The 27,533-nt window shown below is 38.6% G+C and overlaps 3 protein-coding genes across 3 annotated transcripts; all 3 read right to left on the bottom strand.

The window, feature by feature from the left end:
- Positions 1 to 8,862: 8,862 nt before the first annotated feature.
- Positions 8,863 to 9,303, bottom strand: LOC17884635 (non-specific lipid-transfer protein 15). Its single transcript, XM_006288975.2, has one exon. The coding sequence runs from the start codon at positions 9,260 to 9,262 to the stop codon at positions 8,903 to 8,905; it is 360 nt and encodes a 119-aa protein (XP_006289037.2). The 5' UTR covers positions 9,263 to 9,303; the 3' UTR covers positions 8,863 to 8,902.
- A 10,967-nt stretch (positions 9,304 to 20,270) lies between these two features.
- Positions 20,271 to 23,256, bottom strand: LOC17882604 (coatomer subunit zeta-3). Its single transcript, XM_006286327.2, has 7 exons — positions 23,190 to 23,256; positions 22,584 to 22,619; positions 21,857 to 22,016; positions 21,513 to 21,660; positions 21,348 to 21,425; positions 20,689 to 20,773; positions 20,271 to 20,593 (listed from the first exon to the last, which is right to left on the bottom strand). The coding sequence occupies exons 2-7, from the start codon at positions 22,596 to 22,598 to the stop codon at positions 20,534 to 20,536; spliced, it is 546 nt and encodes a 181-aa protein (XP_006286389.2). The 5' UTR covers positions 22,599 to 22,619; positions 23,190 to 23,256; the 3' UTR covers positions 20,271 to 20,533.
- A 762-nt stretch (positions 23,257 to 24,018) lies between these two features.
- LOC17882597 lies at positions 24,019 to 27,238 on the bottom strand. The gene is made up of 5 exons (XM_006287317.2): positions 26,421 to 27,238; positions 25,545 to 26,308; positions 25,380 to 25,457; positions 24,584 to 25,297; positions 24,019 to 24,490 (listed from the first exon to the last, which is right to left on the bottom strand). Exons 1-5 carry the CDS (start codon positions 26,527 to 26,529, stop codon positions 24,446 to 24,448), a joined length of 1,710 nt encoding a protein of 569 aa, XP_006287379.1. The 5' UTR covers positions 26,530 to 27,238; the 3' UTR covers positions 24,019 to 24,445.
- Between the last annotated feature and the right edge of the window lie 295 nt (positions 27,239 to 27,533).

Raw genomic sequence — 27,533 nt, 5'->3', positions numbered from 1 at the left:
TACTCACGTTCTAGACCCTATTTGCTCATACTCACCCACTTCCCCCGTCCACAGGTCTCAACCCATGAATCATACCGGCTCGTCCTCAGGCCTCTGCCTTAGACTACGGTATCCAGGAAGTCTCACCACTCCCCCCCGCTCTCAGGTCGCAACCCTCAAGTCATACCGGCTCACTATTAGGCCACCCGCCTTCTAGCTACGGTATCCGGGAAGTCTCACGCTCGCTCTCGGGTCGTCACCCTCAAGCGTGCACTCGAATCGTCATCCGAGGCTATCACATCATATCCGAGCAAATAAGTCTAAACGCCCCCGAGCATAACTCTCGATCAGATATACCTCCCGTGGTCCACTTATAGCATCGCAATGCTATACTAACCACCACCCCGAGACTTTCCAAAAATAGAACCGTCAAACCCGACACTTTCTATTTTTAGAAACTCGCACATATTTCTCTTACACATGACACAACAAGTCAAATCCAAGAAATACTCATCTTATTAATCTCTAATGTCATAATCATTACACCAAAAATGAATATACAAAAGAGATACAACCAAAACAAAAGTCAAAACAAAACAAGCCAACGGTCTACTCCTCGACCTGCTTGTCAAACCACTTCCGGAACCTTGCCTTCATCCTGGCCACTGGCTCCCAAGTCTCCTCCAAGACTCCATCACAGTCCCACTGGACTCTCATCAAAGGAATCTTCTTACGTCGAAGTTCCTTTACCCGCCTCTCGAGAACCCTCACTGGCCTCGCCTCCAAGGTCATGGTAGGCTGAAGATCTGCCGGGATCGTAGCTAACACCTCATCATCCTTGTGAAGACACTTCCTCAGCATCGACACGTGGAATACCTTATGAAATGCATGCATTACCTCAGGTAACTCCAACCGATAAGCCACCGGTCCAACCCGGTCCACAATCCTGAAAGGACCCATAAACCTCGGACTCAGCTTAGTCTCGGTAAGGGACCTGTTAGGACCACACAACATCGCCATCTTGAGATACACCATATCTCCAACCTCAAACTCCAACTCCTTACGCCTCTTATCAGCATAACACTTTTGCCTATCCTGCGCCTCTCTCATGTTCAGCTTCAGAACCCGAATCTTCTCTGAAGTCTCCCGAACAAAATCCGCACCATAAATACTCCTCTCCCCCACTTGAGTCCAGCATAGAGGTGTCCGACATGGCCTCCCATACAACGCCTCATAAGGAGCCATCCCAATACTCGCCTGGTAGCTATTATTATAAGCAAACTCCACCAAGCTCAAGTGATCTGCCCACTGACCACCCCAGTCTAACACACACATCCTCAACAAATCCTCAAGTGTTTGAATGGTCCGCTCAGACTGCCCGTTTGTCTGAGGGTGGTAAGCCGTGCTCAAATGCACCTTAGTATCCATCTCCTTCTGTAAAGCCTTCCAGAACGCCGAAGTGAACTTCGAATCCCGGTCTGACACAATACTGGCCGGTACTCCATGAAGTCTCACAATCTCCTGCACATACTTCTTAACTAGCACTACCGCTCCATCGGTTTTCTTGATAGCCAAGAAATGTGCAGACTTAGTCAAACGGTCCACAATGACCCAAATGGCATCCTTGAACCGAGACACTGGCAACCCTACCACGAAATCCATCGTGATCATGTCCCATTTCCACTCTGGGATAGGGAGACTCCGCAATAATCCACTCGGCACCTGACGCTCAGCCTTCACTAGCTGACATACATCGCACTCAGAGACCCATTTAGCTACGTCTCTCTTCATCCCGACCCAAAGATAATACCTCTTCAGATCTCGGTACATCTTGGTCGCTCCTGGATGAATAGAGAACCTACTCGCATGAGCCTCACTCAAGATCTCTCGTCTCAACTCCTCATCCTTGGGCACACAAACTCGCCCATGCACAAGGATAGTCCCATTGGCTGCAACCTGATACTCTGATTCAGTATCCTTAGAAGCATTAACCAGCCCTGCATCCTTCTCCTGAGCCGCTCGAACCCTGGTCAGAAGGTCTGCTCGGTTAGCTGCTTCTAACCCTAGTGGCTCCTGAGAAATAGCACACAACCGCAAGGTGCTAAGTTCTCCCACCAAGGTCTCCATATCCTGCCCTCGAGCTGAAGCCGCTCGCTTTCGGCTCAGAGCATCTGCAACCAGATTAGCCTTACCGGGATGGTAAGCTATCTCCAGATCATAGTCTGCAACCAACTCCATCCAGCGCCTCTGCCTCAAGTTCAACTCAGGCTGCGTGAATATATACTTCAGACTCTTATGATCTGTAAACACCTGAATCTTCGCTCCATACAGATAAGATCTCCAAATCTTCAGAGCAAAGACCACCGCTGCCATCTCCAAATCATGAGTAGGGTAGTTGCCCTCATGCTTCCGCAACTGCCGCGAAACATAGGCGATCACCTTACCCTGCTGCATCAACACACAACCCAAACCAACTCCCGAAGCGTCCGTGTACACCACATACGGCTCTCCCTGCTCCGGTAAAGCCAAAATCGGCGTACTCGTCAACATCTCCTTGAGTTGAGCGAAACCCTACTCACACTCAGGAGTCCACACAAAAGGAACATCCTTCCCCGTCAGCTTGGTCATTGCCTGAGCTGTACTGGCAAAGCCCTTCACAAACCGTCTGTAGTAACCCGCCAATCCTAGAAAACTCCGTATCTCTGTGGCATTCTGCGGTCTAGGCCAATCTCTGATAGCCTCAATCTTCTCTGGATCCACAGAAACTCCCTCTGCAGACACGATATGACCCAGAAAACCCATCTTTCTCTTCCAGAAACTGCACTTGCTCAGCTTAGCATACAGCTTCTGCTCCCGCAGCTTCTCCAACACTGCCCGCAAGTGTACCTCGTGCTACTCAAGACTCTTAGAATACACCAGGATATCATCAATGAAGATGATAACAAACTCATCCAGAAACGCCTGGAACACGCTGTTCATCAGCCTCATGAACGCCGCTGGTGCATTAGTCAACCCGAAAGGCATCACCACGAACTCATAATGCCCATACCTCGTCCTGAACGCCGTTTTACGGATATCCGCCTCGTCGATAGGAAGCTGATGGTAACCCGACGCCAAATCAATCTTAGAGAACCACGTAGCTCCCCTCAACTGGTCCAACAACTCGTCAATCCGCGGCAAAGGATACTTGTTCTTCACCGTGACTCGGTTAAGTCCCCTGTAATCGATACACAGCCGGAAACTCCCATCCTTCTTCTTAACGAATAACACCGGTGCTCCCCACGGTGAAACACTAGGACGGATGAAACCCTTGCCCAGCAGATCCTCTAACTGTTTCTTCAGCTCAGCCATCTCTGCTGGAGCCATCCGGTACGGAGCCTTAGACAACGGCGTTGTCCCGAGCTCCAACTCAATCGTGAAGGGATAAGACCGAGATGGTGGTAACCCCTTTAACGACTGAAACACATCCTCGAACTCTTGGACCACCCGGATCTTATCCACTGCTAACTCATCGACCGTCTCTGGCATGACAATCGTAGCCAAATAAGCTTCCCGCCCCTTTCGGATCATCCTATCCGTCTGAATCGCCGAAATCACTAAACTCCCCGAAATCGGTCTCACACCCTGGAAATACATCTTCGGTCCGGGACGCTCGAAGTATAATCTCCCCCGGTGACAATCTAGATGAACTCTGTGCCGGTCCAACCAATCCATGCCCAGAATTAAATCATACAACTCCACCGGACTAATGTACAGATCTGCTGGCATCGACTCTCCCGCAATCTGTACATCCACACCATTAGCCCGCCCCTGAACCGCTAGCAAACCGCCTCCTGCGACTCTAACGGCTCCATAACAACCATCGGGATCTCTTCGGATGTTACCACCCGTCGCGCACTCTTGGGTAATGAAGCTATTCGTAGCTCCAGAATCAAACATCACGTGGGACAAGAACCCGCCCACCAACAGGGTCCCTAAACAAACCCTTTTCACTAAGACCGCCCACCCCAAAATCACAGGAAAACAACACAAATTCTAAAACAACGAAAGGAAATCGAGTGAGTCTTAGAATTAAACCTGTGATCGGCCGTCCAGTGCTTGGCTCTCCTGTCTCCACGGTCGTATACCCCCTCGATCCCTCGATCTGTGCCACCGGCGGTGCTCCCAGCTGAGCCAACGACTGCCCTGCCGGCTGCAATCCTGGCTGCACCCACTGCTGCACCACTGGCTGCATCACCGGCTGCACCGCTGCTACCGCCATCTGCTGCAACTTAGGACACCTCGTCTTGATGTGCCCCGTCTCTCTGCAGTGATAACAGACACGGGTATCCACCCACGGCTCGCCCTTCTTCGGGCAGCTCGCCACCCTATGATCCGTGCTCCCACACCTGAAGCACATCCGATTACCCTGACTCACCATGGAAGTGTCATCCCACTTCCTCTTCTGTCCCTGAGCAGGTTTGCCACCCCTGCTCGGAACCGACTGCGGCTGGGTCTTCTTCGGCTGCGTCGACGGACTAGGAATCACCCCGTGACTCCTCAACTCGTCCTCGATCCCCGCCGCCACCTCAACCAGCTCCACACGCGATGCATATGCCCGCACCTTGCACCGTACCCTCATGTCAGGGCTCAGACCCTTCATGAACCGACGCACCTGCATCTGCTCAGGATCTCCCGCACACCCCGAGTACACCAAGAGTCGGCTGAACTCCGAGTCGTACTCCCGCACCGACCGCTCGCCCTGAGTCAACGCCAGGAACTGCGACTCCATCCGGTCTAATGCCTCCGCCGGAAAATACTTGGCATTAAACTCTGCCAAGAAATCTCCCCACACCGACAATCCCTGCCCCCTCTTGGCCAGCACACTCTGCCACCACAAATGTGCATCACCCGCCAAGTAGTGGGCCGCTAGGTCCACCCGATACGCCTCTGGGCACCTCATCGACTGGAAATACCGCTCCAATCGCACCCGCCACTCATCCGCTACAGCCGGGTCGGAACCTCCGAAGAACAAGGCCATCCCGAACCGTTGCAGCTGCTCCAACATCCGCAGGTAGTACGGCTGCTCGACCACCGCACCTACCCCCTCATGCGGTACAACCCCAAAAACAGGCTGCACACCAGGCCCAAGAGGAACCTGCACCTCAGGCCCAACAGGAGCCTGCAACTCAGGCCCAACATGAGCCTGCAACTCAGGTCCAACAGGAGCCTGCACCGGCGGTACCACACCCGGTAACCGCTCCAAGAGCTGCGTCAGTAAATCCGCAAGCCGATCATTCTGACCCTGGGCTGCACCTGTTGGAACACCCCCAACCGGGTTTCCAACAACACTAGTACCGATCCCGGACGAACCGGCTCCCACGGCACTCACACTCTCACCACCCACGGGCCCGTCCTGATGCGACTGGGACTCACTAACAAAATCGGCCGTAGCATTCCGGCCCACACTCGTGTCGCTACGCGAGGCAACACCACGCCCCCTACCGCGACCACGCCCACGACCACGACCACGACCACGACCGACAGCTCCACCTCTAACCATCTGCAACACAACAGAAGGCTAAGAACACCAAACAAATCACCAAACGACACAACTTACCGTGGAATCTCATTGAAGTCTCAAGAGGATGATCTAGGTCTCCATGCTCACACAATTGATTAAACACACAATCAATCAGCATGAAATTCACATCATCATTCTTCATCAATGAAATTCACACATCACATCACAATTTTTACCAATTAAATCTTGTCCTAGAACCGTAAATGCTCTGATACCAAATTGAAAGAACCCATCCCATTTTTTTCTTTTAAACATGCAAACCGGATTAACCCAATTAATTCGAACCAGCTAAACCGGCCATAATAATTTAAATCAATTAAACCAAGCAATCTCATTAAAGTAAACCAACAATATTATCCAGCGGAAGACTTAACCAAAAATCCAATAATACGATTCTATTAAACCAACAAGTTCAACCAAACATTATTCCAAAACATGATCCTCCTAACATGTTTCTAAATTCCATTCTAACACCCTAACAAATCCAACAATAATCTAAAACACCAATGAGTGCCTAGATCATCCTCCTCTCCTCGCCATGATTCCACGGATCACACTTTGCTTTTACCTGCATCAAAGAAAGAGATGCATAAGTATTTCATAAATACTTAGTGAGGGCGATCCTCCCATCTACGAGCTATACACACAAGCAATGAGATAACACCCACATATATAACAAAAACAAACCATCCAGCAAGCTAAACATCCAATAACACATCCAGTTCACCTACAAATCATCACACAACAAGTCACTCAATCCCAATCGCTTAGATAAGCTCATGGTCACGCACTCACCTTAACAAGGTGATTTGAGTTACAAAAACAACCAGGAAATACTCTCTTCGTGACTGCAACAGCCAAACAACGCCCTACAACAAACCACACAAACACAAATCTCTAAGAACCAAAAGGACAGAAACATCAAAAAAACTACAGCCGCAAAAACGAAGCCCTAAAACATAAACTAACCGTTAACTTCTTAATCCCTACGGTGAAAAGCAAGATCCAGACGTCACGAAGCCCCCTACAAAATTTGGTGCCGATCGGAGAAACGATCAATCCACGATCGCACTTACAAACTCCGCTGATCCCAGTTCGCAACAGAGAAAACGCGTCTCACCAAACTGCATATAACTCACTGAGTATTAATCCAAATTCAAAGTGGGAAGGTTGTTAAAGGGTGAGGACCTGGGTTCGAGGAACGCCAGGCGCACCAATAACCTACCTGGTGGGTCAGGAGGCTGCGAGCAAATGGGCTGCGCAGTTTGGGCCCCCAGGAGAGAGGTTAGGGTCGATGCGCTGCAGCGCTGTAAGGCTACCATTTGGCGGGGTGTGCCATGTGGTAGGAGTTCCCACCTGGACGGGTTGTTACACCTTTGAACGTTCCTCTGGAGAGTCATTATCGTCCATAGTTTGCAAGGAAACGGAGATCCGTCGAGAAAAATCAACTGGAGTGATGTTAGGGTTTCGATGTCGATCGACACCAGTGGTGGGTGTCGTTCGACACCTGCAATCTGTGTCGCGAGGATAGTGGCGAGTGACGATCGACAGTATTCGTCATTTTGGGTTTCAGAGGTGTCTGTTGACGACCGACACCAGGAGGGTGTCAATTGATACTAGTCCTCAGCGGCTGAGTTTGTTGTTTGTTGGGTATATGCGTTGTGTGATTGCCTAAGTATGATTGATACTGCTTGTGTGTATAGCCTAGTAGTTGGGATGAGTATCTCACTAAGTATTTCTGGAAATACTTATGCATTTGTTTTGTGATACAAGTAAAAGCAAGGTGTGATCGTGGAATCAGGGCGAGGAGAGAAGAATTATCTAAGAGCTCGCTGAATGTTTTATGTATTTTGTATTGACATTGTTAGGAATGCTAGTTATGGAATTTAGAAGCAAGCTAGGTTGATTCTGCTATTTCTGGATGATTGATGGTTTATTAGTAAGGGATGTTGGATTGATGTTTTATTTGTCTTCCGTTGGTTTCCTGTTGGGTTGGATAATTTATTTGATTAAATTGATTATGGATATCTAGTTTAAGCTGAAATTTCTGTCTGATTGGTTCAATTACTTTAATCTGGTATTAAGCTGAAATTTATGTCTGATTGGTTCAATTACTTTAATCTGGTTTAGTTGGTTAAGTTGGGTTAATCCGGGTTAGATGGTTTAAATTGTTTTGGTCCAGTTTAATCGGAATGTGGTTTAATCCAGTTTAGTTATGTATGCAAAGAAGAAAAAAGACGGTCAGGGTCTTTCTAAAACACTCGAACCGCTATAACCATATAACTAGGTTTGGACCCGCGCTACAACGCGGGAGAAATAATTACGTATATACAACCTTTAACGGATTACAATATGTTACATTTTAATGTTATTGCAATGCAGTCGATTACGGGGAATCATATATTTATGTAATAAGTTTAAATAAAATAAATAAAAGAAAAGCGAGTAAATAATAATACATTGAGTTTTGATACAATTAAAAAACAGTTAATATTTTTCGACAAATTATTCAACTTGACCATTTTTGTAGTAGAAGTAGAATATATGTAAAAATTACATACTTACAATATATTTTTTGAAGGACCAACCCGTTACAGAATGCATTTTAAAAAAATTTATTCATAACTTGCTTTACAATTATAATTGTGATTTTAACAAACTACCCGCAAACTATCTAAAATTTACATAGTTTAATATGTAATATATTTTATCAATAAAAATTATGTCTCCAAAATTACATCTATGTCTCCAATTTTTTTTTAAAAATATTTTAAATTCTAAATTTTTATATATTAGAACCTTTTAATTATAATATTTTAAAACTTTTGAAACTTTTAAATATGCTCATATAACAATGGTTTTAATATTGGTCATACTTATACTGATTTTAAATCATTCTCCAAAATATTATATGTCCGTTTTGAAAAATTCAAATTGCAACATATGCAAAAAAATAATTCAATTTTATTAAATATTTTTATTATATAGTATAATATCATAAATTAAAAATAATATCAAATAAAAGGTAAAGAAGAATAATAATTGTTTAGTTAGAGATTTATTAGGAAATCATAAAATTAGTTATGGAAATAATATAATTTGAAATGTAGATATGGAAAGTATCCGGTGTATGTATGCAAACCCAATTTAATATTCAATTTTAAAGTATCTAATTGTTAAAATCAGGTTAATATTTTAATTTTGACCCGATCGTATTCTATTTTGTACTTCTCTTTTACTAATATAGAGATAATACAATATCATATTTTCATTTGGAGTATTAATAATAACAATAATAATATGAAAATCTTACATATTTTTTTATAATAATTTATTCATGTACTTCAATCCCAAATGGGCTTAGGCCTGGGCACAATCCATATTTGGATCAAAAGGCACAGCGTTTGGAATGTTACATTTTTCAGGCATACCAATAAGTTTTGTATAGCCATACACCTTTATTGCTTCTTGGAAACATTTGCAAAGCCATATACGAGCTTGTTGAGTTTGTACTTCTCTGTTTACATCGTTTATAACATAGCAACAATCACCAGGATGTACTCCGTCGTTGGCTAGTTGCAAGCCGCATGCACTTAACACTTGGCCTTGCGCCATCGCGCAGTGTCTATCACCGTTCGGGTAAATCATCATTTTAGCATTGTGAGTTGGGGTCAGAACAACCAATAAGCTGATACAAACAACAAAGATTGATTTGTTCATGTTTGCTTGTTTTTTTTTGTTTTTTTTTTATTATGGTTTCTGATGTGTAGTTTGGTGTATTTATAAGAAACATTCAACATGTCTTATTATGCCTATATTTGTTTAGGAAAGTTGCTTTTTTAATTAAAATATCACCAAAAATGCCAATAATCTATTTAGTAAGAAAAAGAAAATCTATTAGATTACCAATGAAACTAAAATTTTAAGAGATTACCAATATAATTAAGGGGGTCATTGGTAGATAGCCTTTGACCCAAAAAAAATTAAGAAAATAGCCTTTGACTCAAAAACTTAGGAAAATAGCCTTTTTCAGAGAGGTGAAATATCAAAATTACCTTTCAAGACTAGACAAAGATGCAACGTCGTATCTGTTATTTCTGGATAAAACATGTCATACTAAAAAAAGAAAAGTGTTATTAAAGAAACAATGTGATTTTAATATTAATTTGTTTAATTAAAAAATTTAAACCCTAACCAGTATTTTATCAACCCAAACCGAAATATAATTTCATCTAATTACAAAATTTAAACCCTAACAACTATTTTGTCAACCCAAACCGAAATATAATTTTGTTTAATTAAACAATCTAAACCCTAACCAGTATTTTATCAACCCAAACCGAAATATAATTTGTCTAATTACAAAATCTAAACCCTAACCACTATTTTGTCAACCCAAACCAAAATATAATTTTTTTTATTTCCTTAATTTGGTCTATTTATTTTTACAAATGTTTATGTGATTTTGAAAAATAACATGCAATACGTATATGTAATGAGGATAACAGTAATTGCAACTGAGGAGAGAGAAAGCCTATGACACCATTGCTACTTTCCTAATTCTTTTTGAATCCAAGATTATTTTGTATATATTCTCTATAATTAATTATTAAGAGATTGAGAAAATCTAACTCAATATTTTTTACAAAAATATATATATTATTCACTATTTACTCTATTAACTATTATGTATTCTCTTTGTTCCTTATAAATATTGCTTTCTAAGATTTTTTTCTGTTTCAAAAAAATGTTTTTTTAAGTAAACCAAAAATTTTAAATTATTATTATATTTTACATTAATATGATTGAGTGGGTACAATTAATTTAGCTTTTAAATTATAAAATAACTAATTACTATAAAAATGAAGACAATAAAGATATATACAAAATATATACATATATATTGAATATATTTTAATTATTCACAATCACAACCAGTTTAATATAAAAAAAAGTAATGTTTATAATTTATAAGTATAAATAAGAATATAAAAAAAAATTGGAACTTTTTTTTGTCAACAATCGGTCAACGCCAGTGTCAACACTGGTCTTTGTCGGAGTCAGTTTATTGGTATACTGGAATTATATTTCTATAATGTTGACCATATGACAATGTATAGTTGATATGTGACCATGCAATACATCTATTTCGTGTAGCTGAGTGTACAATAATATACTTGGCATGTGTGACTATCTATTACTCTATGCTTCGTGTAGCTAGGAATTTTTTTCTTTTAATTTATGGGAGTTAATTTGAATTTTTGTGATGTGTGTTGAAGATTGCTAGACTATGCATTTTGTGGACGTTGATTGATTGATTATGAGTAGTTAATCAATTGATTGAGCATTGAGTCTAATAATCCTCTTTGAGCCTATAATAACCACAGTAAGTGTTTTGTGTTTTTAGCCTCTAACGTGTTACTACATATGGCTAGAGGTTCAGAAAAATAGAAAGCTCGCCTTTAAAATTTTTAACATTAATCAAGATAATGTACAGCGGCAGATTAATAATTTCCTATTGACCTTTCAGTTAGTATATATATATTCATAAATCATAATGTATATTATAACAATAATCATTACGTTTTAGAATAAATATATTCATAATTCATAATGTATATTAAAGGGTATACCAAAATTTGTAAATTATGTTAACATATAGATTATAGAAGAATCCAGTGTCCATCAAAACATTTAATAATTTATATCATAGTAAACTACCAAAATGTAATACTGTAAATATTCCCAAATATTCAGGAAAATTTGGGGGGGGGGGGTGTATTTAAAGTAGAATTGTGAGAGATTTGTGTAGAACAAACATGAATTTTAAATCCAGTGTTATTGAAACATAAATTTTAAAAAGTCTCATGAAATCCACTGTTATTGAACTAATGATTTCAAAATCCACCTTAAAATTCATTGTTATTGAAAACAATTTGTGAATTTGGCTTTTAATGATTTTGAAGGAATTCAGAGGATTTGAGAAGATTTCCTTAGTTAAGAATACAGAAATCCAATTCTCATGGTTTTTGTTGAGATTTGAAAGGATTTTACAAAAATCTTATGAACTTCCCTAAAATCATCAAAATAATTTAAAAACTCAATAAATCTCAAATCTCTTAAAATTCCATTTTGTTTGGGTTTAGGAAATTTTCGATTCTATTAATTTTAGCCAATCTTTTTTTAATATTAAAAGATGGGTAAGTCTAACAAATCCCAATAGTCACAACCTGAAATCTCTCTCTTTATTGACCAAATCTACTTCATGTAGCTATGTGATATACATAGTTGTCATCATTATGTAACTTAAATTTTGTTTTTAAACAAAATAGAAAACTTAAACTTTGTTGACCACATATATGTTTTCAAGTTGTAATAAATCTTGAAAACCAATAAAACAAAACATTAGGTAGGGTTGAAAGATCCAAATCTTTAAAACTACAGAAAACATGTCTTGACATTAAAAAATAAATCCCCAAAATTAAGTCTTTAAGGGGCTTTATATATTTAGAAATCATACGTTAATGTTGTAAAGTAGAGGGAATTCAAGTGTCTCTTTATTCATTAGTAATGAGTCCTTTATATAAGGATGAATACAAAGGGAGAAAAGTATAACCTAATACAAATAGGAAAAAGTTAAGCCTCCTAAGTATGGGCTGGACCGAGCTTGATCATGGGACGGACCGAACTGGGCTTGTTATGACAATCCACCATTTGATTTATAACACTCCCCCTTGGATATCATAACCATTAGAGCTCATAATACGCTTTGGATGTAGCCTTATTAAAACATTACCAGGAAAACCTAATGAGATAAAACCATGGTGAAGGAAAAAGAGTGCAACGCATATTACTCCCCCTGTTTTGAACCTCACTAAACATCTTTCCATCGGCGCATTCCAATATGATATGTAAGTTTCTTGAATGTAGAGGTTGGAAGCGGCTTGGTGAATAGATCCGCTGAATTGTCACATGATTGAACTTGTTCTACTTGGACCTCTCCAGCTTTGTAACTCGTGAGTGCCTATCTCCTTTGATGTATCTGTCTTTAAGCTGAGCTATGCATGCTGCATTGTCCTCATACATGATTGTTGGCGCTGCCTTTCCTTCGGACATCCCACAATCGATTCTAATGTGTTGAGTCATGGATCTGAACCAAACACATTCACGGCTGACCTCATGCATCGCAAAAGTTTTAGCATGGTTGGACGATGTGGCTGCGATCGTTTGCTTCATGGATCGCCAAGATATAGTCGTACCACCATGGGTAAAAACATAACCCGTCTGAGATCCGACAATTGTGTAGATCCGAGAGATAACCTGCATCAGCAAAACCAATTAACCCCTCTTTGGGTTGGTTAGTATAAAATAGACCTAAATATTTTGTTCCTTGTAGGTAACAAAGAATATGTTTAATCATATTCCAGTGACTTTAGATCGGACATGAGCTAAATCTTGATAATAAATTCACGGTAAAACATATATCTGGCCTAGTGTGGCTCGCCAGATACATTAAAGCTCCAATGGCACTTCGGAACTGAGGACTTCTTCATCCTCTCTCTTAGGACCAAATGGATCTGTATCCAAATCAAGAGATCTCACAACCATGGGGCTAGTCAATGGGTGAGATTGATCCATATTAAATCTTTTGAGTACATTTTTATATATGCCATTTGATGCAAAAGGATTCCATTATTAATGTACTCAAGTTGTAATCCCAAACAAAACTTTGTTTTCCAAGATCTTTCATCTCATATTCTATATTCAACTGTTTGGAAAATTCTCCAGAGGTTCCTAGGATATTCAAGTCGTCAACATACACCGCGATGATTACGAACCCCTTATCAAATTTCCTTATGCATATACACAGACTGATGGGTCGTTCTTATAGCCCTCTTTCACTGAGTACTCGCTTAGTCTATTATACCACATTCGACCTGATTGTTTCAATTCTTAAAGGGATTTATCCAACTTTATACAATAATGTTCTCAAGAACTTGTTTTATCTTTGAGCTCAATACCCTCTGGGACTTTCATATATATCTCATTATCAAGTGGACCATATAAATATGTGGTTACTACATCCATTAACCGCAAGTCTAATTTCTCTCTTATGGCCAGACTTATTAGGAATCTAAAAGTAGTAGCATCCACCACAGGGGAGTACATCTCCTCATAATCTATTCCTAGTCTTTGTGAGAGTCCTTGTGCAACAAGCCGTGCTTTATATCTCAAAATTTCAGCATGTTCATATATTTCCTCACAAGACCCATTTATGTCCAACTGGTTTAATATCAAGAGGTGTCCGAACTATTAGAACAAAGACATTCCTCCTTCTTAATGAATTTAACTCCACGTTTATAGCTTTTTCCATTTAATCCAATCTGATCGTTGAGTGCACTCTAATATGGATGTGGGTTCTAGATCCTCGCTTATATCCTTAAGTTCAAGTGCTACCTTGTATGCAAATATATCATCAATGTTGACATTCTTTCGGTTCCATTGTATCCCAGACATAACATAATTGTCCGCGATCTCATTATTACCAGGACCTTCAGTACCGTGAAGCTTGGCGTCCCAAGCCTCATTGTTAGGTATCTGAGGTTCACTTATGTCTTGTGTAACCATAGTTTCCTCAACCTCGAATTCATTCTTAACACCTTTCTTTAATTTCCAAGGGTTCTTATCATTAGAACTTATTGGTCTACCACGTTTCAAACTGGTCTACAACATATATCCTCATCCTCCTTTGAGGTCCCATCTTTGTTCTCTGTGGTGGTGCAATTGGTACATAAATGACACATCCAAATGTCTTAAGATGGGATATGTCTGGCTCATGACCCATAAGTAATTGTGATGGGAATATTTATGTTCACTAGATGGCATGATGTGAATTAACTTGGCTGCATGTAAGACTACATGTCCCCAAGCTGAGGTCAGGAGTTTTGATCTCATACGCAAGGGTCTAGCAATTATCTATATGCGTTTTATAAATGATTCAGCCAAACTGTTTTGTGTATGTACATGTGCCATAGAATGTTCTAAACTTACCCCCATGGACATACAATAAGCATTAAAAGCTTGGGATGTGAATTCACCAGCATTATCTAGACGTAGAGTATTTTAATCACTTTGACTGGTGATGGCCTTATAATGAGTTTCCCTTGTGAACATGCTACACACGTCAGATTCTTTGGGATAACTCTTCTTTCTTTCAATGTGTGCCCATTTGTATTTAATATCAATTTTCGCATCATATTTGAACCGGGATGGCCAAGCCGGTCGTGCCAAAGAGTGAACCTCTCAGTAAACTCTTTGTTTACCGTGGCATTAGCCTCTATCATAATGGCAGGTATAGTCTTTAAGACTTTCTTATGGCCTTGGGCATTTTCAAATATTATTAGAAACTCTTTGTTTCATTCGCCCTTAGTATCAACATGGAAACCATTCATTCATACTTCAAAAAAAAAAAAATCATATCTTTAATAATTAAATAAAAAATATAATCTAATTTATTAGGTTCAAAGCAATGACAAATAAATTCAAAGCAATAATAGAAAATAAATTCAATGCAATAAAATTTTAAAAGCAATCATGAAAGCAATCATAAAAATCTTGATGTCGAAATTATCTTGGTCATTCTAGGCAATCGGGAGTCTCATATGCCATAAGGTCATCTTTGTCATGATCAAAATCATATTCTTTGTCATAATGGACCAAGCGGGCTTCCGGATCTTTCCCTTTAATACTCTCTTAAAAGAGGTTAATAAAATGCTAGGGAGTCCGACATGTTTTAATCCAATGATTCCCCATTCCACATCTATGGCATACTGATTTGGCGTTCAAGTTTTGTGGTTTAAAAGAAGTACCACAGCCTCGGCCTCTACCACCATTGTACCCTCGGCTTCGGCCTTGTCCTCGACCGTAGAAGTGGCCACGACCACGTCCTTGCCATCTTCCACGTCCACGGTCGGTTTGATTATACTCTTTTTGGACGTGGTTAGATTCATTAGACTCCTTCTTTGACGATGCAACCGCATTGGCTTCAGGAAGTGGGGTTGATCTAGGAGGTCTTAATTCACTGTTTCTCATCAATAACTCATTGTTTTGCTCAGTGAGCAATAAACAAGAGATCAGAATTGCATATGTTTCAAAGCCCTTTTCACGGTATTGTTGTTGCAACAATATGTTACTTGTGTGGAAGGTAGAAAAGGACTTTTCAAGCATATCCTTTTCTGTTATATCCTCACCACACAGTTTCAACTTAGAATCGATCTTAAACATGGCTGAATTATATTCATCCTCGGACTTGAAGTCATGGATTCTGAGATTCCTCCAATCATACATGGCCTTTGGTAATAGCACCGTCCTTTGGTGATCATATCTCGATTTCAATTCATTCCAAAGGTCCAAAAGATTCTCAACTGTCAAGTACTAATCCTTAAGACTCTCAGAAAGATTATGGTGAATAACTAATATTGCCTTATATCTATTCTCTTCGGGCTCATCATTCTCATTCACAATACATTCACCGAGCCCTTTTGATTTTAGGATAATCTTAGTACTCAACGCCCATTGTAAGTAATAATCTCCCGAGAGATTAAGGCGATCATGCATTCATATTCGATTTTCATGTTAATAATAAAATTAGGGTTTCATAAATTCATATTAATCAAACAAGTAATAATCCATATGAAAAACAAGCAATAATCGATTTCAGGGTTTTAAGGTTTCAGAGTTTCGTATGAAAAATAACAAGCAATAAACAATTTCAGGTTTTAAGGTTTCAGGGTTACCAGGTTTCATATGAAAATAATTAGGCCCTAAACAATTTCAGATTTTAAGGTTTTAGGGTTACCGGGTTTCATATGAAAAAGAAGTCAATCAAACAATTTCAGATTTTAGGGTTTTAGGGTTTTATGGTTTCATATGAAAAAGCAGTCAATTAAACAATTTCAGGTTTCAAGGTTACATGGTTTTATGATTATAATCAAGAAATAATGATTTCAGGGTTTTAGTTCACTTACCTTGATCTCCTGAAATGGTTGAATGAACTATGAGAAAGAAGACCTTAGAACCTCCGTGGTTTGAGCAGCAAAACGTCGAGCTTTGTTCGTCCGGAACCGTCGGTGGTGGTGCTTCACGATCGGTGGTGATTTTAGGTTTAGGGTTGGGGGCGTTTTTAGGTTTTAACTTTTAGGGTTCTTAGAACTATCGTGCTGATAACGTATTGTAAACTAGAAGGAATTCAAGTGTTTCTTTATTCATGAGTAATGAGTCATTTATATAAGGATGAATACAAAGAGAGAAAAGTAAAACCTAATACAAATAGGAAACGGTTAAGCCTCCTAAGTATGGGCTGGACCGGACTTAAACGAACCCCGGGTATGGTCGATATGATCGATGGCACGACCGCGGGTCGGTGAATGGGCTCGGAATCCATCGGACCCTTCGATGGAAGGTTTGGGGTGGAGAGAACCCTTCGTACAAATGAAAGAATCCTCGATATGGATGTGTGTGGATCGAGTGACAACACGTGAGGTATGGAAAGAACTCACGATACGGTCAACTTGAAGATTAACGAAACCCGGTTCGAGAATCTTCAAGGATTTTTGATTTCTAAGCTCCAAGCTTTCGAGAAAACGAAGAAAGACGCAAGAAAGGAAACATTTTTGGTAGTTTATTCCAGCGTCCTGATTACAATCGAGATACTTATCCTTAATTAGACAAGTCATCGAGAAAGTGAGCTTAAAGTTGCCCTAGACACGTGGGTCGTTAAGCTCCACACAAAGGAAAAGCGAGAAAGTGCGTTTTCTAACGGCTCTCTCGGTAAAAGGTTAAAAGGTCGAGTAATTCTCGATAAAAAGGTAAAAGGGTCAAGAATTAATTGAGAGGAATAGAAACGGATCGATGAAGATCGATGAAGAAGGCTTTATTGGTGGTGGATGCCTTCTTGGAGATAGGATCTTTAGGATCTTCACTTCCTTGGCTCTGAAACTTTTCTACTAACGTTTCCAAGCCGAGAGTCGAGTGGGATCGGAGTGGAGATGCATTGACTCGCTACCTCGTTAAACCTTCTCGGTAAAACCCATTGGGATAAAAGCCGAGGTAAGAAAGAGTACAGCTTACCAACGTCTTAGGGATGCCTTCACGCGAGCGTGGGGGTGAAGGCACACGAGCTAAGCTTTCCCAAAGCTTGTCATGATCGAAGGTTCCTCGGTGGGGATGCGTTCCACGAACCTTTGGTGAGAATAGTTGAAGCTCGGCTTGTCGAAAGGTTGATCGTTGAAGAAGTCCATGAGATGACCTCGTCTTGCTCCTCTTGATGATCCTTGAAGATGTCTTGAAGCTTTGAAGTCGCATTGTTGTCCTCGGGTTGATCGATGGTCGATCACTTTGCCTGAACGGATGGTGGATGCGGCTGGACGGATGGTGGTCTCGGACGGACGGACGGCGGCCTTGGTGACTCGGTGTCAGGGGACACATCAGGGCTGGACCGGGCTTGATCATGGGCCGGACCAGACTGGGCTTGTTATGACAATCCACCATTTGGTTTATAATAGTTAAGGGTTGTATTGCGTATTATTTTTAACTTAGTATGATTTGTTTACACTATCTACACTATTAAAAGAGAAACATTTTGAATAACTAAATTATGAACTAAATTTAATTTCAAAATTTTTACTGATGACTATATAATTTCACTGGTCAAACTTCGGGTTTGCGGGTTATTCACAAATTGTTTTGAAGAGAAAAAAAATATATAACTATATATTTTATATTTGATCTAATATATAATTTTAAAATCTAAAATATTTTTTAATTACATGGAAGCAAACAATATAAGTTAACCTTAAATATTAGGACATGAAATAATGGGTACGGGAAGGAAACACATAATTCTGAAATAAAAATCATTATCTAAACTATTCCTGCTAAAATACGAGACGAACTTCAGAGTAACATGAATTATGAGTATTAGGAATTCAAGCACGACATATGCGACATACTATTTACTATTATGAACTAGATGAAATAATGGGTACAGAAAAAGAACATGTAATACGGAAAATAAAAACTATTCCTAATAAATAAGGGTCGGAAATTTAGGGGTAATAATTCAAACATAACGTATACGAACATACCATTTACTAATATGGATTATGCGGAATGGATCTTTTGCGGATTAAACATATTTTATTTTTTTTGCGGAGCATGCATAGCAAACGAGTTTGACCTACCTAACATTTATATTTAGGTCATTCGGGTCAGGAAATTTTGTTGTTGTTGTTGTTGTATTTGTTTGTATCCAATTTGATAGTTCATGGGTTAAATAGAAATTTAGCTTATTAGTAATCCAGTTTACAATCAATCCGGGTCTGCTATCATGTAGATCAAAAATTTATTGTGAAGCGATTATTATTTTAACTTTTAAACATTCACATATTTGATGAAAGCAAACCAATATAAGTTTATGTTATAAATACTATATGAAATAAATATATGTACAAATAAAATCTTACACATATGTGTAAGTCTAAATGGTTGCCCTGTTTTTTTATCTGTTAGACTAAAATATACAATCTCTTTTTATACTACGTTTTTAATATTTTTATGTAGTCGTCTTTACAGAGAACAAAATAATTTTTTTCTCCTTATTTTCGTCTAACCAAATTAAAAACAAATCAAATACTGAACTGGTACGAGTTTAGATTATGAATGTTGATGACATTCCTAAAAATTATGTTTACAAGTATAACCTTTGCATATATGTAATATTTTTGTACACATTATAGCAAACTTAGTTTTTGAAATCAAGCCCGCACGTACGTGCGGGTCCGAATCTAGTTTAGATATAAAGGGAAGAGTTGCAAAAAGTGACTACATAAAAGGGTTTATTTGCTCAAAACTCATTAGAAAAACTAACTTTTGACCATTTTTTTTTTGAAAATACAAAATAGTCCTCATTGAATAAACATAAACACATGTATGTGTGTAAATTTTCGGTTAATGAGTGTGGGAAAAAAAGTACAACAACATAGAAGGGAAGTAAGAGAGAAACACCAGCTGTCAAGTATGAGAAAAGCAGAGAAAAGCCCAGATTTGGGAGAGAGAGAAATTTAAGGCCGATGAGAATGAGATATCCAATGGTGTCTCTAGGTATCTAGTGATATATATACCATCTCTGACCAAATTTGAGAATTGTCGGAGATATTAAATCGAAGTTGAAGTTGTTGGAAACGGATAAAAGAAGTTACATGATTTTTTATAAATGACATGAACTAATTATATATAAAATGCATTTTTATATGTATCATTGAAACAAAAATGGCTTATCATTGTGGGTACGAGTTTACCAAAAGTCAAATAAATAAACACTTTTTGATAACAAAATTAAATTAAAAAAAAATACTTTTATTCTAATTAAAAAAGTACAGATATTAAACATCCAAAATAAAAATAAATGATGAATTTTTAGGGTTTTTTTCCTTTTTAAAACTCCCAATAAATTTAGCTTAATAATTTAATATTTTAAAAATAATACAATAACATTTTTTCTAACATGAAAAAAAAAACTTTTTGCTTATGTATAGTTTTTTTGTAATAGATTTGAAACTTTTCTATTTTTATTTTGAATATTTTAATAAATTTAAAACTGACACGTGTCAATATCTTATTGATATTATTCGATACAATCGACACATGTCACAATCTTATCAATGACTAATTACGAAAAACCAAAATAAGATAACTCAGAAATCACTGGTGCATAACTGCAGACGTTTATCCTCAACTTAAAAAGATACGCAATAACATCTTTCATATAGAGAAAAACAAGAAGGGGCATAATATATCTAAAATTCCACACCAAAAAAAACAAAGAAAGAGTAAGAAAATAAGGATTGATTTCTAATGAACCGCAACCATTTCAGATATGGTTAACGAAGGGATCTCATGAATATACCAATTCGCTCCCAAGATGTTGAAATTTTATGTAAGAAGACTTCTTGCGAGGTGTTCCCGAGCTGTTGCCAATGCTTGAGTTAACGTCTACATATTCAAAAAGCACGAAATGGTCAAATGCATAATCGCGTTTGGTCAAAGGTTGTGTTGTAGTTAGTATTAGTAATCATAGTGCATCTCACCTGTTCAGAGAGTGAACCACTTGCTTCTGCGCTTTGCATTGCTACTTTCCCCGCAATAACATTAGCATCTGTTTCAAGTACCATCCTGAACATGTTTCGAAAAGACAATGAGTAAGATAGTGATAGGGATTCAAACACATTACATTATTTATTCAGTTCACCAAAGAGTCTAGAAGGGACTTCATTAACGAGATAAGTCTCTAAACTCCCAACAATTCCAAGACACCCCAACGAAATTTCTAAATTAATATTAAAACATTCAGTTCTCAACTAATATCAACTAACCAACATATGGTATGTAGCTGAGCTCGCAAATCTAAGATAGTGACAATGACAATAGTCATGCCTTAAACTCTACAAGAACACCTTACTAACATTGCCTGAAGTTGTTCACCAAAATCAAACAATAAGTTCTCTCAGTCCCTAAATACCAGCTGTCACTATGTCCGTAATGTAACTCAACTCTATCAGTATATTAGGGAACTAATTGCTAAGATTTTTTCAATGGCAAACTGAAGTCAGCAATCTTGTTATCTCTACCCGCCTATGTTTAAGAGTTGCATATAAGTATAACTATTGTGAAGGCAAGAATGTCTGATTTCCGAACTTAACATAGTCGAAATATTGTAGGATATTATCTGAAATAATATGTAGCATACCCTTGGTCAACCATCTCATCAAGGCACAAAAAGATGAGATCCAAGTTTTCAAGGGCTTCCATCTTTTCAACATTGTTCCTGTCAGGAGAAATCATACTCAATGTAAATTTCGTATATCGCTCATCACGAAGAGGCAGCTAGTCTTTTGTCAAGCTGGAAAAATACCTCAGAAGTAATGCAACAGCATCAAAAAAGCCTTGAAGAACAGATGATAAGATGAGCTCGTTTTCATTATCACCTCCCGTAACAAAGAAATGCAGGTCCTGGGCAAACTTATAGACTACAATATTATTCTCCAACAGTGTGATCTCCGCTGCAAAAAGTAACAATAAGAAAAAATTTATACACAGGTACAACCATATAAGTGATCTCAAACAGAGAATATGGAGATATGGAGTCAGGGAACCCAGTAGACAGACAACAACAAGCACATCAAGCTTTCACAGTCATATATGATACAACATATATATGAATAATGAGCATGAGTGAAAGTTTCAATTTGGTCTTACCTTCTGAGCGAGCATTGGTCTTGGAGGTCTTTGAAAAGACATACTTTTCAAAAGCTAACTTTGCAGCATTAGTAGGCCAATCATCTGAGTAATACTTGACAGCCACACGCTTTCCTTCAGAGTCTAGAAGAAGAATGTTCTTTACCAAAGGACAAGAATCCTGTTCATTGTAAATCAAACAGTCAGCATCCAAGCATTAAGAAAGAAGCAGACGTGAGAATCCATGAAAAGATCATGTAAGGTTGAACTTCTACAACAGCAAGGCCAAAAAAGATCTCCAGTCAAGCGACCACCAATCATATTGACAATCACACAAGACTAAATCTCTAGAGTACTTGTAGCAGCCAATCAAATAAAAAAAGCTATAACAGTTACTCATCATCTATGGCTTGATAAAATAGCCCAATCAAACCCATGGTGCTCTTTGGTCAAGCCATAGATGGTGAGTAACTGATATAGCTTTTTTTCTACACAAACAAAGGAGTCTAACACTAAGAAATATACATGACGGCTTCTCAACTCAAGAAAACTATCAAACGTTTCACTACATCACAACGCAACAAATTGCATAAGAGTAGCAGACCGTAGAGCATCACAAGACTTGGTTTCATCATGAATACCGGCAAGTATGATCTCAACAGAAACTAGAAAGGCAAACACATACATACAAATCTGTACTATTGTTACATAAGAAATTAGTATTCAATGAGCTAAAAGATGTACTTACATTAGCTCCTGCCATTGTTGTTGAACCAAGATATACCTGAAACAGTGATAAACCAAGTGTTATAACCCACTAGGAAAACACAAACACTAAATCACTTTAGTCTCAGGAACAAGATCAGCAATGAACACACCAAGATCTTTATTTTTCTGAACAGATAAACTAAGATCTAAGAAAAGAATCATAGATCATCAAGACCGGTCCTAAAATAACGATTTCTACACAACTACCACCAAATCGACTCCATTACTAAATCATACTTCCTCAAAACCAATCTCTAAGTCGCATTTTGAATTCCCAATCCAAAACTATACGATCAGATCTCTTCTAAGCTATGAAAATGACAGATCACAACGGAAAAATTGCAAACAATCAATCTGCTAAAAACAAAATCTACCATCGTTGAACCAACACTGCTCCATATCTTAAGGATTCAGAGCCAGAAACTGTGAAAGGCTACAAAAGTTTCATCTAGATCTCTAGAGAATTGCAATGGATACTTCATCGGATCTGATGAAATCAGAACGTTAATAAAGCGAATCTAGCTTCGGAATGAGAGGAATGAAGAAGCAGGAACCAGAAGGAGAAGACGATCTCGACGAAATTTACCTTTTTCGGATGCTTTTTAGAGGTGAAGGAATATGAGTGCTTGCGAAGAGGATGGAACTGTTTGAAGAAAAACACACGAGGATTCTGATTTTTATTTCAGAAGTTTGCTTAATGAGTAGTCGTAATTATAGAATATTGTAAATCAGACCCCAAACATTTAGATTTGAATTAAAAAACCCAACATTTGAGAAAATTAGGAATCTCAACTTTTTTTTCTTTTTCTTTCATCATTCTTGACCTCAAAAAGAGAAAAGACTAACCTAATAGCCCGTTAGCACACATTCCACTTGGAACAGTATATGGTTTAGAACTTAATCACACTATTATTTTTCGTAAAACTCAATTAATTACGTTTTTAGTGACTTTAATATCAAAAAATAGAAAAAACGTAGTATTCAAGTAATCAAGTCACTTAGGAAAAAACGTTATTGATTGAATTTTACTAGAGATATGAGTGCCGTTGCCCGTTAAGTTCTAGACATAGTTGAGAAATTAACGACAAAAACAAAATTTTAAAAAGTTTAAAATTATACAATATTATACCGTAAAAGGAAATAAACGTGTTGTCATGTTTGCATTGTATGTTATAAATTTATAATTGCTATAAAAATTAAATACTATTTATTGTTTAACTATAACAAAAAATATATTTTTAAATAAGGAACAAGAAGTAGAAATTACTGCATTGCAAGATATCAATCATAAGTCTACCACAATATGGACAATAGAGAAGCTTTTGAACTTCTACTATGTAATTTTAAGAAGACCATGAGTATCGAAAAGATTTGATAGGAAATATATAGCAGTAAATATAAATAAATAGAATATATGAGGCTAAAATATGAATTTCATAAGATAAGGTAAGAAAACGAATTCTTTAAATTTTCTATTTAACCCCCCACCGGCAATATTCTAATTCTCTCACCATGAATGATCATATCATCAAACATTAGAAAACCTAAAAGAAGAAGATGCCAAAGACAAAGAAAGCTCTCTTATCTTCAGACCAAAGATGTACAAAATAGTCAGTTTGTTTTTTTCTTCCTTGTGTTGCACCTCTGAAGAAGTAGAACAACGCTCTTACTACAGCAACTAAAGCCTTTCCACCTTCTCTTGCCCGAAGTAACCAAAATAAATAAATAAAAGACCCCGAGAAAATATAAAGAAAAGAAAAGAGAAATGAAAAACTATCTTCCATCTGGACACCAAAACAAAATCGGATCACGAGTCGAGAGAGCTATGTCCTCGGTTGCTTCTTATACTATCAGCTTCTGCACCAGTGATGGCTTGGACTTCTTGTACTGGTTTTCAAAGATGCAAAAATAAAGTAAAACAAGTTAAAAGATGATGAGAGAAATTAAAAGCAACCAAGGAGGACATGTTGCATCCTGTACCCGTTCAATGAAGGATCTGATCTCCTCTTCTGAGAGGGCTTCGTCCTTTTCGCTAACGTTTTCATCCCACCCAAGGGATCTAAGGAACTCAGCCTCTTTTGGCGATGGACGGACTACTATATCAAATCTACTAATCGTTTCTGCAACATCAGCAACTTTCTCGACTCTATCCTTGGGGTCATTTCTTTCTGCAGCCTGTGTACTTGGAGGGTCACTAGCTACAAGCTCCGTAGAACTGTTTGCCTTTTCCTCGACTGAAGGAAAGATGCCCGAGCTAGTTTTGGATGGATCAGTTGTAGATGTAGTTTGCTTCAAAGCATTGTAAAATGCAAGCCTGCTCTGAGTTTGAGCCGAGGAAAGTTTCTTTTCAACGGTTTTCCCAGCTATTGTGTTTCCAGAAGCTCCCCTGAGCTCCCTTGGACCGTTTGCACTTCCTACAGGAGCAGTAAATTGTGTAGATGGAGCAGTGGTCAGCTGGATAGCAGCAGCTCGGCTATTGGGTGGTGAACCACCAGCAACTACCCCATTTTCCCTAACAGGCTTGAGAACAACCAGCTTCTTAGTCGTCTCAGGCTTTATCGGACCACCAGGATTAGACTGAAGATTACCGAGAATCACAGTGGACTGCTGTTGGGTATTTCTTGAAGAAACAAGACCAGCTTCACCACTTCGAAACATTGGTTTGGTCTTGGATTTATCAGATGAGCTATGAACCTGCGAAATCAACCAGCATATACTGAATTTAGTTCAAGGTAACTGAAGGTACATAAGTCCAACTATGGGAAAAGAAACTTACTGAGCCCTTTGGTGCTGAAGGCACAACCGGTATCAACTGCCTAGATTGCCTAATAGCTCGGTCTTCAAGTGTTTGTGCCTTTAAGATACCAAATACAAAAACAAAATCTGTTAGAAAAACAGAAGAGGTAGTGTACTATACGCAACACAAAGATGCAAGTCATACCTGGGGTGGTGTACGAGTTCTTCCTGGAGCCTGCACCAATGCTTCAGCCATATTACGAGAAGTTGGTCCGGATAAGGTAGCCGAACTACCAACATTACGAGAAGTTGGTCCGGATAAGGTAGCCGAACTACCAACATTAGCATGGGAGCCAGTACCACCACTCTTCTCAATAAGATTGGGAACCTCTGCCAGAGCCGATGTCCAACCTTCCCCAACAATCAAGGCTGGATTACCAACTGGCAAGCTCTGAACAGTAGGACTTAGACCAGGTGATGAGACTCTTACGACATCTGGGCCTCCAGTTCTCTCTTCAGCTCTAAGCAAAGGAAAATCTTTGTCGAAGCCTGTTCTTTTAATGTTCTTTGCAGGGCTAGTTCCAGGAAGTATACCATGTCCGTTGTAAAGATTAACTCCTACTGTTAACCCTTGAGCAAGTTGGTTGCCCTGTTTCCTTGTTGTCATTGAATGTGATCGTCTCAGTGGCTCCTGTCCACTACCAATCAAGAAAGTTCCAAAAGGCAAAGAAGTGTCATGGTCCCAGGGATCCATGTAGCTCAACCTATCTTTCTCTCTGGTTCGATCTTTATCTCTATTGCTCCTATTGAAGTTGAAACTACTATATGCATGTTTTGTAGACCCATTACTAGATCCCCTCCTTGTATTAGTGGAAGAAGACCGATCGAGAAAAGGAGACCGAATTGAATTAATATCACTTCTGCTCCTAGAATTCCTATTCTCGCTATTACGTAATAATGAAGAAGAATCTAAACCAGAATGAAAAAAAAAAAAAAGAGAGTTACAATGCTAATCATAAATCAAACAACATAAAAGCAACTAAGATACAATAATAACGAAATCCAACAAACTCAAACATACCTGAATGAGAATTAGATGACTGAAGGTTGTGATTAGAACTCCCAATTCCAGAACCATGTCCTGAACTTCTCAACCATTCAGGAACTAAAGAGGGTTCGCGTTTCTCCATTAGTAAAGCTACACTTCATCAGATAAAAGAAAGATTAAATCCAATTCTCAGACCTCTTCCACTCTCAAGACAAGCTCTAACCCTTTCTAACTATTCCTTACCACCACCACAAAGGGCAGGGGAAGAAAACCCCAATCTCAAAACCTAGAAGAATCGTCACAAAGCTAAATCTTTCCAGAATCACAAAATCAACGACGAGAAAACCCTCTACACACCCATCTCTCCCACAGATGGCTTAGCAATTCTCCAAACCAAACCTAGAAGATCATCATCATCCAAACCCACCAATAAAGGTACTAGCTTGAATTCACAGTGATGGCACTAACCTAACCACCTAAGCAATCACTACCAATACTAATCAACCCTACGCCCTACAATTCAACCCAACAACGGCAAAATTCGTTTAACGCATCACCCCCAGAACAAGAAAAAATCGAAACTGGCTCAACAAACCCAACCCAAACAGAGTCTTATAGATTCAATCGCTAAAACGAAACAATGGCTTCTTCTCCAAGAAGGGAGAAAAATTAACCAAACCCCAAAAAAAAGGAGAAGTCTTTAAACAAACCCAAAACGAACAAGAAACGATTGAAAGAGAAACGAGTGGAGGAAACAATTAGGGTTTGTAAGATGAGAAAAATCAAAGAAAAATTAGGGTTTTTGCGATGGTTCGAGAGACAAGAGAGACTGGTCGAAGAAGAAGAAGACGAAGAAGAGAGGAGGCGAAAATGTTAATTTTTTTTTTTGGCTTCTCTGTGTTTTTTTTTTTTTATAGCTTTTGGTAAAAACTTGTTCAAGGAACAAAACGCATGATTATTAACTGTTAGATCTGCCGTCCCTAGTTTAGGGCTTTAGACCTTCTCTTTCATAAAGAGTCTTATTATGTCTATGACATTTTTTTAATAAATATTTACACCATATTACAATTTTATTATTAATGTATCTCAAATAATAGTTTAGTGTGATAATTGCGAATTTGCAATACATTTTGTTATAAATATTTA

The sequence above is a fragment of the Capsella rubella genome, unplaced genomic scaffold (genome assembly GCF_000375325.1).
Source record: "Capsella rubella cultivar Monte Gargano unplaced genomic scaffold, Caprub1_0 scaffold_6, whole genome shotgun sequence".
Lineage (NCBI taxonomy): Eukaryota > Viridiplantae > Streptophyta > Magnoliopsida > Brassicales > Brassicaceae > Capsella > Capsella rubella.
Note: the sequence above shows the minus strand (reverse complement) of the source record. Positions and strands in the feature narration are given on the sequence as shown.

Bases quoted from the DNA above. Each gene is read 5' to 3' on its own strand.
- LOC17884635 (XM_006288975.2), bottom strand. From the start codon at position 9,262: ATGAACAAATCAATCTTTGTTGTTTGTATCAGCTTATTGGTTGTTCTG.
- LOC17882604 (XM_006286327.2), bottom strand. The intron at 20,774-21,347 runs GTATGCTACATA...AAACATGTTCAG, and splicing joins GATGAGATGGTTGACCAAGG to GATGGTACTTGAAACAGATG. The intron at 20,594-20,688 runs GTGAGATGCACT...TTGAATATGTAG, and splicing joins GTGGTTCACTCTCTGAACAG to ACGTTAACTCAAGCATTGGC.
- LOC17882597 (XM_006287317.2), bottom strand. From the start codon at position 26,529: ATGGAGAAACGCGAACCCTCTTTAGTTCCTGAATGGTTGAGAAGTTCA. The intron at 26,309-26,420 runs GTATGTTTGAGT...ATTCTGGTTTAG, and splicing joins GTCATCTAATTCTCATTCAG to ATTCTTCTTCATTATTACGT. The intron at 24,491-24,583 runs GTACAGGATGCA...TTTGAAAACCAG, and splicing joins TCAGATCCTTCATTGAACGG to TACAAGAAGTCCAAGCCATC.